General features: G+C 41.0%; 3 protein-coding genes across 5 annotated transcripts; 1 reads left to right on the forward strand and 2 right to left on the reverse strand.

Annotated features, from left to right (window-relative positions):
* Window positions 1-5,394, reverse strand: prrt2 (proline-rich transmembrane protein 2). Of its 2 annotated transcripts, XM_042396538.1 has the most exons (5): window positions 4,855-5,394; window positions 3,787-4,075; window positions 3,255-3,550; window positions 3,042-3,171; window positions 1-2,009 (listed from the first exon to the last, which is right to left on the reverse strand). In XM_042396538.1, the coding sequence occupies exons 2-5, from the start codon at window positions 4,010-4,012 to the stop codon at window positions 1,993-1,995; spliced, it is 669 nt and encodes a 222-aa protein (XP_042252472.1). In that variant the 5' UTR covers window positions 4,013-4,075; window positions 4,855-5,394; the 3' UTR covers window positions 1-1,992. The 2 variants fall into 2 exon arrangements, with proteins under 2 accessions (XP_042252472.1, XP_042252471.1); XM_042396537.1 differs by lacking the exon at window positions 1-2,009 and having other exon boundaries at window positions 2,413-3,171.
* A 60-nt stretch (window positions 5,395-5,454) lies between these two features.
* On the reverse strand, window positions 5,455-14,298 carry kif22 (kinesin family member 22). The gene is made up of 13 exons (XM_042396532.1): window positions 14,135-14,298; window positions 13,622-13,834; window positions 13,197-13,324; window positions 12,269-12,420; window positions 11,239-11,448; window positions 10,225-10,615; window positions 9,627-9,735; window positions 9,327-9,447; window positions 8,541-8,721; window positions 7,086-7,165; window positions 6,323-6,523; window positions 6,158-6,217; window positions 5,455-5,676 (listed from the first exon to the last, which is right to left on the reverse strand). The coding sequence occupies exons 2-13, from the start codon at window positions 13,807-13,809 to the stop codon at window positions 5,647-5,649; spliced, it is 1,851 nt and encodes a 616-aa protein (XP_042252466.1). The 5' UTR covers window positions 13,810-13,834; window positions 14,135-14,298; the 3' UTR covers window positions 5,455-5,646.
* A 386-nt stretch (window positions 14,299-14,684) lies between these two features.
* Window positions 14,685-18,535, forward strand: pagr1 (PAXIP1 associated glutamate-rich protein 1). 2 transcript variants are annotated; one of them, XM_042396533.1, is made up of 5 exons: window positions 14,685-14,848; window positions 15,285-15,481; window positions 16,407-16,740; window positions 16,831-16,919; window positions 17,124-18,535. In XM_042396533.1, the coding sequence occupies exons 1-5, from the start codon at window positions 14,790-14,792 to the stop codon at window positions 17,357-17,359; spliced, it is 915 nt and encodes a 304-aa protein (XP_042252467.1). In that variant the 5' UTR covers window positions 14,685-14,789; the 3' UTR covers window positions 17,360-18,535. The 2 variants fall into 2 exon arrangements, with proteins under 2 accessions (XP_042252467.1, XP_042252468.1); XM_042396534.1 differs by lacking the exon at window positions 14,685-14,848 and adding an exon at window positions 14,855-15,016.
* Window positions 18,536-19,081: the final 546 nt, after the last annotated feature.

The raw sequence follows: 19,081 nt of genomic DNA on the forward strand, positions 1-19,081 counted from the left end.
TTTCACATGCATTGTGTCTTTATTATGAATGTGCCGCAGAAGTATAATATTCCAAGTGCCAGCTTATCTTGTCATTTTCAACTTCTATCATCATCATACATGAATAAAAATGCCACAGCATGCCAATAACCACAAATATTATAGTAGCCCGGTGGTAATACAACGACTGTCAGGAGGCTAGCTGACAGTTTCTGTGCCTACGTTAGATTATGACTACTTAATGCTAACTCATAAACTAGAGAATTATCACAATATTGAGATTTATATCAGCAGAGTACACCAACTGTTGATTACAATTAAATTTACACATTAAGTAGTAACAGAGGGAAAAACGCCATATTAATAATCATAACAGAAAATTGGCTGCAGGTGTGGACTGATGAGGCTCAGGAGTTGAGCCATTTCTGTACAAAATTTGGAATCCAGTTTAATACAGATAATAAATTAAGAGAATTTAATCCAGTCTTGAATGAAACCCAGTTGTTTCAGATCACAGTGAGACAGATTGGAGGTTAGTTTGAGGATACAATAATAAATCAGATTTAGAAATTAGTTTTGAAAAGTTAAGCTACCACACTGCTATTCATATCTCACACCAATAAACCATTTCTGAACCAGTGTTTTTACAAATAATCCAGCAAAAGACAGCATCCGACTGTTTGTGACAACAAAAAGGGAGTGTAGGATTTATAAAGGGTAAGAATCAGCTGTGATTTGAATACATCTTTTAAAAGAATCAGTCTAGTTTGAAGGGATCTGTGGATGCTGGTCCACAACTTTGACTGCAATCACAAGCTATTTAATTTGTTAATCAAATATAGTGATGCCCATATGCACACGATACTACCACCATCTGTCAGCTGTGGCACAGTACTTCAAACAGCATCACATTATGAAATTAGTGGTTCAAAATTTCCTTTTTCCAAAATGATCTTTTACAAACGTTATCAAAAGATAGGTTATAGGTGACGTGGCGTAATTAGCCTCTACTGTAAAATGAATGTTTTAAGTATCTTGCTGCTTCTTTCTCTTGTACCCTTTTTTCTCTGGATCACATTGGTTAGTGGTGTCGAACAAGTGTGAAGTTGCAGTTGCACTTTTGATGTTCCCCCTCTGCAACAACAATTCTGCGATCAGAGGTGGGACCTCACAAAGCAAGAAACTTTCCTGAATTCTTTTTTTGGCACTTTTTTTCCCCCTTCTTGCAGTGATAAAGTGTGCCTTCTGTGCAAGACTTTCCATAATCCCTTCCATTTTAGCACCCATAGCTAGTCCTTGGTAAGCCTCTTTTGCCACCCGTACGCTTGCTCTCTAACACAAGATGTATGGCAGGAGTCATGAAAATCACAGAAAGAGTCTGAAACAAGGAAAACGTTGTGATTGAAAGTGTTTCTTCTCTTTGAGGGATGGATTTCTGCAACACTAATCCCAGAGCCTCTCTCTCTCTCCGCGTGTCCGAGGGGATTTAATAGCAAACTGATGCATCCTGTCGTCGGTGCAGTGAAGGATGGACTTTGCAGTGCATTTTGTTGAGACTTGCATGTGGCGCTGAAGCTGGGAGGCAATCCTTCCTGTGTCACCTTTTTGTAACCACCTCTGCTGGTCTCCCATGTTTTTATAGTCCACCTTGTCTGAGTCAGTTCTGCGAGTGATCGTAGCGTTCTTGAGGAGTCATGTCTTATACCGAGAATCGTTCTGAGTGCTTTGACCAGGATACGAAGGGACTGATTAGTCTGACTCCCTTCTCCATCTAACATCAGACGGATAAACCCCCCCCCCTCCCACCCCCCGACTCAGAGCAGCAATATCTGCATATTTTATTTTCCTCCATTAGCCAAAAGGGATTTATATAGATTACAGAAATATAAGTAAGCACTGAATATCGGGTGCATTTTTGTCACACATCCAGGTAATGACTAGGCGGTAAAGACGGTGGTGCAGGTGCGGGCCAGACGGTCAGTTCCCTTATCCAGTTTCATCCTGGGATGAAACTCAGGTTTTCACATTTACTAAAAAAAGAAAAGGAAGCGTATTAGTTGAAGAGCTATATAATCTGCAACTTAATATGGATGTATAAACTTTCACAAACCACAGAAGACAGTTATATAATGAGGAAAAAACAAGGGTTGTTGAGTCCCAGAGCCCTTAAACTCAAGTTGTGTGTTCAATTGCTCTTCCAGACATTAAGTTAATTAGGACATCTCTTGGCTTAATGATACCCAACAGGCTGCCACTGTGTGCATTCAAAAAAACAGCACAGATAAGTATCTGCTTGAAGAGAAAAGGCAAAGAATCATTTAACTGACTGCAGCCCTCATTAATGTGTTTACAGTAACGTACAAAGACAGTTCCTTCCTTTTCAAGTCACTGAAATCATCACTGATCTGTTATCAGAATCTGTTTATTTGCCAGGTACAATAAATGTACAGATATTTTGTCTTGTGAGCACGTCAACAACTCACAACACACCGACATACATGATATACATATATGGTACAGGGACAACAAGACATTTTGTACAAGCAAACAGTGCAAGGCATACAACAGACAGCGGACTACACAAATCACTCTACAGAAACACACACGGCTCTCTGGCATGCAGTCTGGTTACAGCTGGAGGCTGGAGGCCACCCGTGCAAATGGGAGACAGAAAATTGAATCTGATGCAAATGTGATTAATATGCTCTGGTATTTGCGTAGCGTTGACATAGTTCCTAAAGTGCCGCAGTGTGTGAAGACTTGTGCAGGCGTTGTAGCTAGTAAAATATTGTGCAAAAACATGAATGGTAGTAGTCAGTCAGATTGTGCAGACAGAGCTGAACTGTTATATTTTGACGGGATAAACAGCAGGTGTTTTTTTTGGAGGGGGGGGGGGCGGGGTCTCAGGAGGATCAGTGGTCGCAGAGATATTAATACAAATCCTTAGTTGTCAATTCACAGGCAAAAAAAGGAGGAGTTCAGGGGGACGGATCAGCTGTGCACAACAACACACGGGTAAAAGGGTGAGGTTAAGGGTTATAGGTCAGATTTGGGACACTCACTGGCCAGGTTGACAATGCAGGCGATGATAATGACCGTCCCTCCTACTAGTGACACCATGGAGAGCATCTTGGCCACACGTCCCAGACGCACTGCGCCATCCAGGTTTCCCTGCTCGAGACTGTTCTTGGACTGCGAGAGAAGATCAAACCATCTGTTAGCATCGTTCCGGTTGCACACGTTAAAGAGTTTGGAGAAAAGATCCCAGTTCTTACCATGATTGAGTAGACAAATCCCACAATGTTGATAGGCCAGACAGGGCAGAAGCAGGCCAGCACGGACAGGAGGAGGTAGTCTTTAACCTTGGTCCGGTCCAAGGGTGGGTTGGTGGCGATGCTGGAGTGACGAGAGAGCGACGGCCTGGGCGAAAAGGCGGTGTAGCCGATGGAGCTCGCCCTGCTTCCCTTCCTGGTCTTGCTGTGATGGGGGTAGGAGATGGAGTGTTGTCTTCTCGGAGGAGAGGAGATGACAGGAGAGGCGGTGTCCGCGGGCGCCGGGTGGATCCCGTTACCTACACATGAGGGATGAAAAGGGGGCGAGAAAAATGTTTGAAACACTGGGAGGACTAAACGTGTGCGTGCGCTGGAATTTTACTTTCCCTGAGTGAGCTGACAAAGCATCTGTGTGACCCCACTCCCCCCCCACCTCCCTCCCGCTCTCTCTCTCTCTCTCTCTCTCTCTCTCTCTCTCTCTCTCTCTCCGCCAACCAGCCGCTGCTTTAATGCAAGGTCAAACTCAGTCACTTACTGTTCTTCAGTTTCTCGTTGATGACTATGACTAGCTCTCCTTTGGATTTGCTGCGGGGGGGTCTCGTGCTGTCCGGGCTGCCGCTGTGGATGAGCTGTTCACCTCTGACATCCGGGCACGGCACGGAGACGGGGGCTTGGCTCGACAGAGAGCCCTCCTGATCCAGCAGCGACGGTTGTTCCTCCCCTGGCCAGATGGCGGGAGCTGGCATCATGTTCACAGCCATGCTGACACCAAAATGAAGCCTCTGTTTGTGGTCCAGTCCTGCTAGTGCTTCCTGTAGTTACACCTGGGAGGGGGGGCAGAAAATGGTTTTGTAAACAGAGACTACTCTCTCCTATCTGTTTTTGAGCTGATTTAGAATCTGGAGCTCAAAGCCTCTTTATAATCCACATTTATCCTCATTTTTTATCACTCTCATAGTAAATAAACAGGCTCAATCACTCTTAAAGCCACAGTTGAATAGTAAATAATCAGATTCAATCAGTCTTAAAGCCACGTTGAATAGTAAATAAACAGGCTCAAGGTAAACAGATCATGATCAACTGGAAATCAGGCCTCATCTGTGCCTCAGAGATCTTATTTAAATAGCAGATGAGCTTCCTCCTATAAGAGAAAGCAGGTCACAATGACATGAGGAGTACAAAGGCATGGCAGATGGAGGCAGGTTCCTTTGAAACGATGGTAGCAGCCATAGTCTCCGTGCAGGTGTGTACATACCATTATTTCATCATGTGTACACAAGCGTTAACGAGCATAAACGGTGGCCGGTTGTTGGGCGCAGAACAATAGGGAGCAGTCAAAGGATGGAGACAAAGGCGGAAAAAAACAGTCGGATAGATGAGTGAAGGAGGAGCTCGTTAATTAGCTGCTGCTGGTAATTTGGATTCAGTGGATGTGAGCTGCTAAATTGCAATGATAAGCAGAAAAAACAACACATGCAGCTTCATTGGATTCTTGCTTTTAAAGCAAACAAGCAATTTTGAATGACTTGGCTCTTTTAATCAATCAACACTACGAGGGGAGGGAGGGGGGATAAAAGTGGCTGTAAAAATAAATCAAACTGACCTTTTTAATCCAGCCGGAGCGTCCCTGCCTTTAACATCGCGGTAATCTCAGGTGGAAAAATCGACATCAGACGCGACCAAACATCTTTTCTGCAGCCATAATGTTGTTGCAAACATACAATTTGCATAAAATTTCGATAGTATCCGTTTGTCGTGTGTGAGAGGTGGAGGAGCAGCAGCAGCAGGGCGGATGCAGCGCCTGGTTCCAGCGCAGTGCTGGGATGGGGAGTCTCCTCCTGGACGGCAGGAAGGATCAGGGAGGAGGGGTGTGTGTGAAATGAAAAGTGAAATCAACCAGACTACGTGCTGTGGGAGGAGGAGGAGGGGGGAGGTGGACTAATAGCATCCTCCTCTCTTCAACCTCAAACCACCTAACACTGAATAATGTTCATTAATGCAGCATGTAAATAAAAAAGGGGTCCTCCTGCCTCCATCTCAGTTCAGAAATGAGCCCAATTAAGGCTTCAAACCAGAAATGTGTCGATAAACTGCCCAAAGAGACGGTGGTTCGTGACCTGAGACCAGTCAGGGTGGGTGACTTTTTAATCGTATGTGAAAGTGGCCATCAGATTTATTTATCATCAGGAAATAAACACAAACATTTAGTGACACGAGAGTCCTTTATTAAAAAAGCAATAGTGCGCCATCAGGTGGAGCACAGTGGTAACTACAAAGTCATAAAAACAAAACCATAAAACAAAGCAAAATCAAAACACAAAAAAATGGAGATAAAAATTTCTTAGATAAAATAATATTTACATTAGATGCAGGTATGATTAAGAAAAAGAAACGATCACATTCCCAAGGCACTCAGGATGTTTGCCTGAAAAGAGAAAAAGAAGAAAAACAAAGAAATGTAAATTAACACTGAATGAAATCAAGCTCCAACAACATCTAACATGCTGATGTTTAGTAGTTATGTTTACCGTGTTCCCCATCTTAGTTTAGCACACTGATATTTGCTGATTAGCTAAAGACAAAGTACAGTTGAGGATGACGGAAATGTTTTAGATTTCAAGGTGTTTTGTCATAAACTTAAGAACTGGACAAACTGAAATTTTGACCTGATGGTGGCGCTACAAGAAAAAAAAATACAATTCATCTGAAGTTGGACATGAACGGCTGTGCAAAACTGAATGACAGTTAAGACGTTTCACTCAAAAACAAAAACAACTCATGGTGACGCTAGATGACCAAATTCATTGGGATCAACTAAATATATTGTGGATGTCATGAATGTCTGTACAAAACTCTGCTTCACTCCATCCAATTGTTGAGAAATTGTAATTTTACTGAGGATTTACCTTCATGAATGTGGAAAATCTCTTTTCTGTCATCCCCTCAACTTTAATCAGATCTTCCACCTGCAAAACAACAAATCATGAAGTCAACACAAACATGTCTGGTGTTTTTAATGGTTGAGTTAAACAATAAAACTAGGTGTAGGTTATTTTATTTCCTCTACTGACCTTTGTGAAGTCGCCATGGATCTCCCTCCAGCCCAGGATGAGTTTGGCCTTCTTGACGCCGATCTGCTGCAGGCCTTTCAGGTCTTTGAGGGATCCGGTATTGAGGATCTGCAGGATCTTCTGCCTGGACTGCTCCAGCACCGATGTGTCAAGCTGGGACTCCCAACCATTCTGCATCTTGTTCTCTTTACCATCCGGAGGCTGAGAGAGAGAAAATAAATAAACAGTGGAGCTGAAATGATTATTCGATGCAAATAAAATCAATGTGTTTTGATAGTTGATTTATGATTTGAGTAAATTTTCAAGCAAATTATTTTCTGTTTCCTGCTTCAATGTGACAGTTTTCTGCTTTTCTGTGTCTAATATGAAAATAATTTTGGACTGTTGTTTGAAGACGTGACTTTGAATTAATGGATATTGTCATGTTTGTGCATTTTCATAATTTTCTAACATTTTATATACAAACAACATTAATAACTGAAATTAATAATAAAATGTGATCACTAGTTGCAGCCCCAAAATATAGTGTGAAGTTATTTTTTTACAATATTGACAATAAAGTATATATTTTACAGTCATAGTGGCTGACAAACGTTTTACCAGTGTTTAAAGGAGGTTAATTTTGACCCTACAAATTTGAGGTCCTGCAGTTTGTCAAGTCAAAAAAAACCAAATTGAAGCTAATGTGCTACGTCAGCTCGTATCTTGCAATTCTGCAGATGTGTCACGCTCAGCAGAGCATGGTCGAGACTCTGATGCTGACCTCAACCTGGTCTGAAAGCCTCTTCTCCTTCTTCTTGACGCACACGGACTGTTTTTTGACGACTGCAAGCTGCTGGGACACTGATGGGGAGAAAGAAAACACATTGAATTATTGTTTAACTCATTTAATTCTACAAAGAACACTCAGTTAACAAGGCACATATTCCCACTGGTGGACGACGACACTACAATTTTGCTCTAAAATGGTCACCAGTCTGTATTTTGTTTGGGATGCAGCAGTATAGTGTTGTTTTAACGGCCGAAGGCATGACGCAGGTATCAAGGAAATCTATCAGGCTCACTTTCCAAGCTGCTGAAGGACGTAAAAATAATTCCTCCTCATCATCATTCGATACATTTTCTGGCTCCTGTATTGTAGACTGAGCTCTTATATCACATTGCAGCTCATCAATATCTCCAGTGATTCAACATGACAGAATTAGTGAGTGAGTACTCTTTAGGGAAGCGTGAACAACAAATTACACACACACAAAAAAGCCAAGGTCATTCTTTCACATAGTATTTCAAAGACTCTTTAACAGTTAAATAGTGACATTCCAACCCTGCACTCATTTTTGTGTATAACCTAAATTTATCACTGTGGGAATCTTTGGGAATCTCACGATTTGATTCAGAATCGGTTCTCGGTGGTGGGGGGCTGTTTTCAGTCTCTTGTTCGAGTATACTGTGCACCAAATCATTCACTGGTGTCTTTAGTCCACTGAAATACAACATGAAACATAACTGGTAGGTAAGATAAATGATCCGCAACCATTTCCTTTTAAAAAAAAAAAAAGTTAACCGCATTAATTAATGAATTATGTGAAAACATCTTATAGTCTCCTGCCTGTATGAGAATAACAAAATAAGCGTGAGGTGGAGTGCTCCTCTGTGTTATTAACGTCATGTTTCCAGCGGTGGAGAGCAGCCTCTCTGCTGCACTGTAAGCTCTGGGGAAAGCCATCGTTGTCCAAGTCACTGAACAGGCGCAGGATGTTTGGGTTTGTGGTGAAACAGACTGAGCACAGAGTTATTTTCTTCACCTCAGAGTTGATTAAAGTTGTTTATTGCTGCAGTGTGTGTTGGTCAATCTGGCTTGTTTGTTACTGCTGGAGTTTGCTGCTCTGCTCAGCTAACATTAATCTCTGAGTGACGGCGTAGAAAGTTCACAATATACTTCATGTTCGTCTTGCAAGGGTAATTATTTAGTCATTACATCTAAAAATGCTTACAGCCGCTGCCTTTTGTGAAGAGCTGCGCTGCCCCTCGCAGTTGAGTTTCACCTTTTCATTCCGTCAACATCACGTTATTAACTAACATTTAGAAAATCGATTTGACATTTGTGAATCGATGTAGAATCATCCACGTCCGCATTGGGATGAAGCTTAGAATCAATTTATTTCCCCACCCCTGTAAATTTGTGCTATTAATGTAATATGTGTACTTTCAAACTGACCCTGGAGGGGTTGGACCACAGCCTGCTGCTTGTTGGCTTTTGAGGCAGTCGACGACCCTCTTTCCAGAGGAGCCATCTTCTTCTTGAAGCTGGGCTCTTGACTGGTACTGGACTTTTCTCCTGCAAGCCGACTCAGTAGCTTGGTCTTGCTCTCAAACTCCCTCTGCTTCTCTTTGAGCTCCTGTGGAGAAAAAAAAAAAAAGTGTGAAGGTTGGCTATCAAATATTCATGAAGAAGATAAGTTGATCGATCAGTATAAAGATCTGATAGTATCAGTGTCTGGAGAACCACGTAGACATAAACTATGACAGACAGGAGAGACAGATGGTTGGACCAGGTGCACATTTCAATGATCAAGACCTAAATTATGTAGTAAAGCTGTAACGACTGATCAACGTTATTAAAAAAACGGTAACTATTAATAACAATTTTGATAATTCAATAATCATTTGTCACTTTTTTGAGCAAATATGCCAAAAAAGCAGCATTTAGCTTCTCAAATGTGATGATTTATTGCTTTTCTTTGTCATACATTATTGTAAACTGAATATCTTTGGGTTTTGAACTGTTGTTCAGATAAAATGTGACATTACCAAATGTAACAGGCAAGACTACTTTCTAACATTTTATAGACAAAACAATTAATCGAGAAAATAATTGTTTGATTACCTGAGAATGAAAATAAGTGTTTGTTGCAGTCTATTATGCAGGGTTACGTTTTTCCCCTAAATGCTCCCATCAATCACTGAGATGAACAAACAAACTGATGTAGGTGTGTGTTTTCACCTGGATCTCCTTGCGATATTGGGCCACATCTTTCAGCATGTTGACTCTATCTTTGTCCTTGCAGCTCATCATCTGTTTCTCCAGAGCTATTAGTCTGTCCATCACTGACGGTTCTGAAAGACTGAAGGAGACAAACAAGAAGAACAGATCAAGAAACAGTAATGGGGGTAGTTTATTCATTTAGTGTGGTAGCTTTGAGCAGATGTAAAGGTATTTTCTTCACAATCAAACATCACAGTTCCAACATTTGATTAGCCAGATGATTCATCAATAAGTCTGTGTGTTTGTGTGGTCTTTAACCTGTGAGGTGAGGAACCATATTGTTCTGTTTTCTTGTCCTCTTTCTGTCTCTTCTTCTGTGGCTCAGTGCCAGAACCCCCTGCCTCGTGGTCCTCTCTGGCCCGCTTCACTGGAGATGAAGGCAGAAGGGAAATTAGCAGTTTGGTATTCAGTGCACTCGAGCAACAGTGTTTGTGAGCTTCTCTAGTGTGCAAAGCAATTCCGATGAAGATGGCACAGCATCAGTCAGGGCTGCATGCAATGCCTGAATTAATTCCAAAGGAAGAGCAAAATCTAACCATCAGGAATGTATTTCAGACAATGAATCAAAACAACAAATGTCAGAGGTGTTAGAAACTAAAAAAACATAAAAGATTACACCCAGCATGCACAGAGACAGCTGGCCGTTTAGTCCTAGTCATCATGCTCTGGGATGTGATATGGGTGCCCCCTACTGGCCTTGGATCAAATTCTCTGCCTATTATGTTTTTTCTATGCTTGTAAACCCTCTGAATGAAATAGTGAGTTTTTCCTCACTCACTTTCAAAAAAGGAATGAATATCTGTAAATAAAAGTCTGATATATTCCTAACTGTAGATCTTACTGCACACTGACTCACCTGGCAGCACAGCCACAGTTTCTCGGGTGAAGGGCTTGTTCACAATCAGCTTGGATTTGGCGGCAAAGTTCAGTGCAGTAAATGTATCAAAATAGTACTTGTACTCTGGCGCAATATTGGTGATCATGACGGAGTGTGCGGAGCCACCCAGAGAGTCCTGTAGCAGCCGTGTGAGTTTACTGTCTCTGTACGGCACACGGATGGCTGTGCCAGAGTTAAGAGAGTCCACCACTTTGCTGAGAGTAAAGAGAGACAGGTTGATGGCGCCGCTTTCCTTCAGGCGGATGCCCTGGTTGCCAGTGCGGCGGTTGTCCTCAGACCCGGCCAGGTCCACCAAGTACAGCTTGCCAATCTGTTGTCGGTGGGGCAGAGCTTGCCGAGTCCGCACAACCTAGATCATGAAAAAGGTCAAGATTTGAAGACGGGCAACGACACAGAGGTCAGACAGGAAACACAGAGGAGGGAGGACAAAAGAGAAATATCAAATGTTAAAATTCTCTGGTTCCAACTTCTTAAAAGTGATTCTTTTCTGGTTTCTTTAGTCTTTCATGACAGTAAACTGAATTTGTTTGGGTTGTAGACTGTTGGTCCGGAAAAAACAAAAACCTTTAGGATGCATCAATTGACATTTTTCACAATTTCTATCATTTTATAGACCGAAAAACTAATTGATTAATTAGTAAAACTGACAGATGAATTGATAATGAAAATAATTGTTAGTTGCAGCCTTAGTAAGAATGTAGAAATAGGATGACAGACATCAGTTTGTATCTCTCCCAGAGAAGTCCCAGAAAGCCCAGATGTTGCTAGTGGGAGTGTTGCGAGAGAGAATTGATTTTAGCACCAGCTACCAAATCCTGACCTACTGCTCGGAGGCCACGACCTGTTTAAGATGCTGTTCAACCATCCAGTGGCTATGCATGCACAGACTAGCTCAATGAAACGAAAAAATAAAATATATAAATGAAGAAAAAGAACACTCCATTCCCAAGTTGTTTAGATTACATATCAAACCTTGATGAGGAGGATAGCATGGCTGCGGCTGGAGCGCTGGTTCAGTTTGGTCGAGGCTGTAGTACGATTGAGACTAGCGGGGACAAAGTGTTTGTCAAAGTCGGAGAAGGAGGAGATTGTTGTGTGAGTGAGGCCAGGGATAAGGATGTTTTTGTCCTTGTCCTCTCGGATTGGTAGATCATGGGAGCTCGGCGATAAAAGATCTAGAACCTGGGTGAGATAAAGAAAGACGACAATGATGGATTGCACAATGTCTGTCAATCATAACATAACATTTTATCACATATCGAAAGATGCTGAAGACACTGAAAATGCATAATAGCTCTTGAAACCTACAGTATTACTACCATAATAGGACCTGCAACAATCAAGGCAGTATAGAGTTGGATGGAAAAGGTAGTTTTTTTTAAAAAAGGTGAAAAGAAGTTTAGGGACATAGGAGGAGGCCAAAGTTATGAGAAAGATTTTAATTAAATTGAGAAGAATGGATGTTTTCTCAGAACTGAGTGATATGGTCTCAAGCGCAGACGCTGAGGAGCTCTGTGTGTACTGAAGATTTTCATTCGCCTGTATAAATGATTTGAGAACTGAAAAGGGAAAGGTTCAGTGGAGACCGGTTTTACCCATATTGTTTATATACAGTACGTATGTTTTAAAGTGCTTATTTTAAACATTAACTAGAACGAGACAGGAGCTAAAACTGCCCGTTAGAGACAGAGGTTGAACTGAGGGGCTGAATAAAAAAGGGCCAGTATAAGATAAGTAAGGAGTTTTTTGAACTGTGAATCAAGCAAAGCTACTCTAGTGGAGTCCCAGAATAAAAATATAGAGCTAGCCTTTAGCTCCCCTTTAACTGAACAGGAAATGTCACATTTTATACAGACAAGACGCTTATATATGCTGCAGAGATGTGTCAACAATTACAAATGTAAGCCTTTTTTCTAGCCGTGATACGAATGCCAAAAAGCCAAGTTAGATAGAAAGCATTAAACTACTGGGTCACACTACTGTAATAGCCAACAAATCATACCTTCTCATTGTAAATTTCCAAATAAGACATGCCAATGCTGTAGTCCCATCCCTCCTCCTCATCCTTAGCTCTGACTAGATTGAAGACCTCACGAACGGCTCGAGGGATCACGCCTGGCTCCTCTGAACTGCCCAACATGGTGTGGGTCTTACCTGTGAAAGACGGTGTGGCGATTTAGCAGGGGAAAAAAAATATACATTTGGGGATCAGAGCAATTTATATACAAATTGGAGTGATCTCCGGAGTGTCTGATGATTTCAAAATATTAAACTGAATCTAGAGAATGCAATTTCAGAAGAAATTATGTGTGATTGCTGAAAGCTGAATCATATTGAAATTCTACCAAGATAAGCGTTGCCTGCAGGTGGGATGAAATCTACAACCTAGTGTCTGAGATGGCAGTGCTCAGCCTGAGCTAACATGGCTGACAGTTAAACATGAGCAAGATCTGATTCATATTCATAGACTTAACTGCACAAAAAAATAAGGGTTGCAGCTCTGACAAGCATGATGGTGAATAATAAGCATATCAACCAACTTCGTTCATAACAGCAGTCTTGTGCTACCCTGAACAGTGATCGATCTCAGGTCATCGTAATCAAACGGGGACACTGACCATGACAACAGTGTTTATCCACTGAGCCAACAGGGATCTCTGCAACATGCAGCATAAGTTCACATTTTGGTGAAGAGAAAGTGATTTTCCTAAAACAAAAAGCTTCTAGTCCAGAGATTTGGACATTATTAGTGGCAGCAGGACTAGTTGAGAATGAGGCTGTATAATATGTGTACACAGTGTTTCAGCAACCACAATAAATCCCTCTGTTAATATAGTCATTTACATGATTGGGAGAAATGTTTAAGACAGGATGTCATAATTACCATATTTAATATGCAACCAAATAAACAAAATATTGCTGCAACATACCAGCTCCTGTTGGTCCGTAGGCGAAGACACTAGCATTTTGTCCATTCAGTATGTGCGGTAAAATAGGCTTCACTGATGAGAGGAAAACCTCTTGCTGTGTTGTTTGCTCACCATGAAAAACGTCGAAACTGAAATAACATCGACAGCATTATTAGAAATTAAGTGAAGTCAATTGTATTTGTAAAGCCCTATAACTCAAATCACAAATTTGCAATTTCTAATATGGAAAAACTAAAAAACCCTTTAACAGGGGAAAAAATGGAAGAAACCAGGAAACCAGGAAGAGCAGTAGAGGAGGTATCCCTGTCCCAGGACGGACAGACATGCTATAGATGTAATGTGTACATAACTGCTGGACAATTATTAAAATATATTGCTGAACTTTAAGAAATGAGTAACGGTTTAGTTATACTGATGACACTGACTGGTATTTCACTGTTTCTGTAGCATTCCTCCAGTTGATTATCTCCAGGTTCTGGGAGTCCAGGCCTCTCACACACGGGCCCTCGCCTTTCTCATCTTGTTTGCCCATGTAGGGTCGTAGACGAACAGCTACCCGAACCCTGGATGTCTTCTTGCTCCCTCCGTCTGGTACCGCTACTCGCTGAGCCATCTTTGAGCTCTTAACAGGAAAAGGCCTGGATAACAACATGAGCCAAGTTAGCCACGTATACACTGTTTTTCTTTTGTGAAAAGGCAGATTTAATATACATACTCATAACAAAGTCGTTTAAGTTTCAATAAAATTGTGATTTCCTTCGAACAAAGCATTGTAATAATAGCCAAACCTATATATTAACGGTTGTTTCAGTCGACTGATAGCAATCGAGCAAACGGTAACGTTAACGTTACTTCTGCTTCTTAAAAAACAGCCAAGTTAAAGTTGGTTACTCCTTTACCGAGGTTATGATACAATATTTCGTTATCGCTTAACTTACCTTTATATATGTGGTCTCCTGCAAAATAAACCTTTGTTATTCCCTAATTATTACTTTTAGCGACATTGCGGAGGTAGTCTTTTAACAATGGCGGACAGACCGTATTTCTAACCGATACACTTTTTCAAATAGTAGCGCTGCAACCGGAAACGACCATCCACCAATCACAACACGCACAGAAACTGGCGCCTAATTAACGTGTAGCCGCGTCTTTATTTAAAATATTTAGGCTACTCATTAATCGAATATAATAGTCAGTGTCATGGTGTATTCACATTTTTGTACAGTTTTTATAAAGTAAATCATTACGTGAATAATGAAGCAAAGACTGTATTAAAATCCCGCCCAGTCAGTCCTGTACGCAATATTTTATTTTTCTAGGATGGTGAAGTCAAGACCCGCCCTACTATGCCTCTGATTTGCTTACCCTGCTAACCCTAACCAATCCCGCTCCTCGTGCCTAAATCTAACCAACCCAACCAACGAAGACAATGAGTGCTAGCCAATCAGAGGCAGAGTGGGCGGGTTATGACGTCGCCTTCCTAGGAAAAAAAGGCGCCCGTACACGCCGCGCAGGAAGTCGTGCCGAACGTAGATCTGTACTCGTCATGATGACAATGCTGTCCGTTAGCGGCGCCGTCGATGGATTATCCACATGCTGTTTAAATCAGCGGAAATGCAAAAGCGTAACAGACCCGAGCAGATCGTCACACAGTGCGTTGAGTCCAAAATGGCGCTATGTTTACGTCTCTGCATTACCGTTTATTATCTCTAGCAAGCCTCATGGAGAGTTTTGGTGATTTTATTCACCGGGGAAGATAATTTGGGCTAACATTTAGCTACAACAACACTAAATCATAGTGTGGATAAACCGGACATTCGGTAATGACAATTTACTTACGCGCATTAATTGTAATTTGCTGTTTAGAAAAAGCTGACGGTTAGGCCTGATGTTAGCCAGCCAGTTTGGTCAAATAAGGATAATATTACGCTTCATTCATGTTGTCTGCTCATCAATATAGTTCAGCGAAGTTGACAATTAGTTAGGCTACCTGTTAAACGTTATAGGTATGGGGTTAGTTTTGACTATCTCTCACAATGACCTCTTAAGTGGTTTTAGTTCTTCATAAATGATGTTTGTCTTGAGCAGATCTGTTGCAATAAACGCAGAAGGAAGGATGCAGGCTGAGGCCACTGACTCGTCGCTGAGAGAGGGCATAGAGGCTCTGGGTGTGAAGGACACAGAAAAACCTGCCGCAGGAAAAGAGGAAGAGGGCACCACAGAGCAACAGGACACTGAAATGACAGCTGCAACAGAGGAGGACTCAGCAACCAAGGAAGAGAAAGGTAACTCCATAAAGATGCATACATAGAAAGAAAATAACTTTCTAATAGAATACCCAGAGATTAAAAACAGGGCACAACTAATGATGAAAATGATCCGTTCAGATCTTTATTGTCTCTCAAGAGGATTGTTTTTGCAGCAAGGAAGCACAAGTATAGAAATATAGAAAAGTAAATGCAAAATAAGACAACTGAAGAAGTGAAGAGTGCTAGTACTATATACAACACAGTACACAACAAAAGGTGTATCTGATAAAAGCCTGAACAACAGCAACAGTAACAGGGATTGAATAGGTATTTTATGGTTTATTTAAATTGAAATCACTTACCGCAAATGGGATATGTGAAAACTGGAACCTGTTGCACCTAATTTTCCTGTATCTCTGACCAGATGGGAGGATGTCACATTCCTTACAGAGAGGATGGTCTGGATTAGCTGTGATGGATTTAGTTTTCCATATGATCTTTCTGTTAAAAATCTTAGGCTGCTGCTCGCTACCTTGAAAATGTTGCCCAGTCATACATTTCAATTCAACAGTACAAAAGCTTTGTCAGTGTAAAGCAGTATTACTTAGTATTTGATGCAGCCCTCCTTATAATTATAATAGTATGCAATTCTGTTGGTAGACTAGTGTTTATCAGGTAATCCTTCAGTGAAATCTTTCTGGTTGTTTGTTTTCCCTCATCAATAGCTTAAATAATTTCCCCAAGTTGTTTAAGACTTTCACCCAGTACTTGATCTGTATAGAGTTGTGTATATATATACACAGTATACTTAGTACACGCAGTATCATGTAATACTGGAGTGTTATTATTCTGTATAATGCATTATAACATAAGTTTGTTCTTTTATTCCTTCTATTAATCTTCCTATCAGTCAACAGCTTTTGTTAAACTGACTTCCTACATCTTTTTTCTGCCTTTTCAGATGGAGAGACAGATGCAGTGGAAGGAGACGTAAACAAGGAGGAACCTAAGGCTGATGCGGTGGTCGACGGTGAGGAGGGAAAGCAGGCAGCGGAAGTTGACGGTGAATGGGAGCTGGCGTACAGTGACGAGGAAATGGAGGACCCCAAAAACTGGATGCCTCCTCCTGCTGAGATCAAAAGACTCTATGAGCTCCTTGCTAAAGGGGAGATGCTGGAATTGAACTTTGTGCCCCTTCGTAGGAGGCCGCCTACCCCTGAACATACCCCCTCACCCGAAAGAGATGATGAGGAAGATGAGGCAGAGGAAAGGGAGAGGAAAGAGAGGGAGCGCAAGTCAGTCATTACATCTCTAAGATTTTGGTTGTGTTCTTGTACTGGATATAGAAAGGAAATGCCTTATTGTTGTTTTTTTTTTTTTTGCAGGCCTCCAACTCCAACTGAGTTTGACTTTGATGAGGAGCAAATGCAAGCCACTCCAAAAAATGCCTTCATCAACAGACGCAGAACACCAGGTGTGGAGAGCAACAACCACTGAGACTCGAGTTTTAAAATTTGCTGACACACTTTACGAGCTAAATTAAATGTAGTGTGTTCTGTCTCTTAGCTCCTCACTGTTGGGTTTTATTATCGTCTGAAAGCAAAGAAAAAGTGATGGTGTGATGGTTTCTGTGTAATGAGTTTTCCCCTCTCTCTCTCTATCTCTCTCTCTCTCGCAGGATCCTCAGCTCGCTCCTCTGTCAAACGGGAAGCCCGGCTGGACAAAGTACTCTCGGACATGAAGCGCCACCGCAAAATTGAGGAGCACATCCTGCGCACGGGGCGAGATCTCTTCAAGACGGAGAAGAAGCTGGAGGAGGCCCTGTCTCCTAACAGTCAGAAGGAGCGGGAGAAGGAGAGGGAACGAGACAGCAACCCCAACACTATCTTCTCCCCGAGACAGAGGAGATACTGAAGTATTAAGAGATGAGGACTTGCCCAGAGGCAAATAAGGCCAAGAGCTTTCCGAGGCTTTCTCAAAACTTGAATTTTTTATGTAACGAGTTTTGTATGTTTTCTATGTGTGTTTTGTATAACGGCAATAAACATTTTAACCCTGGAGAACTTGATTTTTTTTGCTATTAGTGTGCAATAAGAGTGTGCAATATGGATGAATCCTCTGCTACAGTTTACAGTACTGGTCAAAAGTTTGGACACATCCTCCCATTCAAATGAATGAGAAAATGTCCAAACTTTTGACTGCTACTGTATGGAAAGCAAAGATATCCATATATACACTGGCCAAGCTCTTTATTAGGAACATCTCTGCAATCTAATGCAATACAACAGTTCTGCTATAAATTCTTTTACAAAGCTTTTACATTTTCAGTTGATGTTGACAGACATCATCAGAAAGATGATAATTCCACTTATGAGGTCGTAGTGGCGGTAGTGTACAGGAGTGCATTGTATTGAAGATTGAAAATTAGGGGCAAAATATTAGGAAACAATAATAGGAGCTGTTGTATTGGATTGCATTAAATTGCAAAGGTGTTCCTAGTTTCCAGAAAATATTTCTGAAACTTCATGTGTAAAATATCAAGAAAGTCAAATGTCATTTTTTTAACTAATGCAATAATTTAAATACCCTGATGAATAAATTTAAATTAGAACATTGGTGCAAACATTTATTTACAATACTTGCTGTAAGTAAGTGCTGCTCATTAATGTAGAACATTGCCAACAATGGCCTAATACAGCATGAGATATGAAAAGATTAACTACCACACTACAAATGTATGGTAAACTTTCGGTAGTAGACAACTTTATATTGTCTCACTGTATAGTGTCATATGTCACAACCGGAAGTGGGCAGGGATGATGTTTCTTGGCTCAGCTTTTTTTTTTTTTACATTTTCAACCATTTTTCGACAATAATATTCAAAACTTCCTCAATAAGACTTCCCATTAAAGGCCTTTTTATGTTGCAGCTGGTGTATTGCTGGGGCAGAAACCAGTGACATTAAACATTTACAATCATGAACTCCACTAGTTGCCCACTTTTAACTGGGTTTATGATGCAAAAAACACATTTGATGAAACATAATTTCCAACACTGATGAAACTTAGACAAAAAAAAAAAAACACACTCAAGACAGGCTCAGGACAGAGAAGTATATTTTAGCTAAGTTTGAGTAACAATACAGCCTTCACATGAGGCTCAGAAGCATAGAGTATAATATGTATGCATAAATATGCATTCAAAACCACAAACCAAATAAATAAATAAATAAATACTTACAAATAAATAACGAGCATTTTGTGGAATATACAGTACATCGGTTGAAATGTTTTTAGTATTGTCAAGAAGCAGTACCTTATGAGTTCACGGAGCAGGGGAATGGATATTCAGTGTTCAACATGCCCACAGTTGTCCAGATGTTTTTGGCACACGCTGCCCTGACTTCATGGTTTCTGAGCTTTTGTTTTATTTTATTTTTTTTTCTTGACCCATTTCCAAGGACAGTGTAGCTGCTTTAACAACAAACATAAAATGATAAAAACAAGCCAGTTTGTTCACTGAAGGTTCATAGAACCAGCGGCTCAAATAAATGGCTCAATGATCAATTCATACAATGTAAAATACTTAAAAACAACCAATAGACTCAAGTAATGGTTAAAAACGATTAATGAGTGA

This window comes from Thunnus maccoyii, chromosome 20 (assembly GCF_910596095.1).
Source record: "Thunnus maccoyii chromosome 20, fThuMac1.1, whole genome shotgun sequence".
In the NCBI taxonomy this organism is placed as follows: Eukaryota; Metazoa; Chordata; class Actinopteri; order Scombriformes; family Scombridae; genus Thunnus; species Thunnus maccoyii.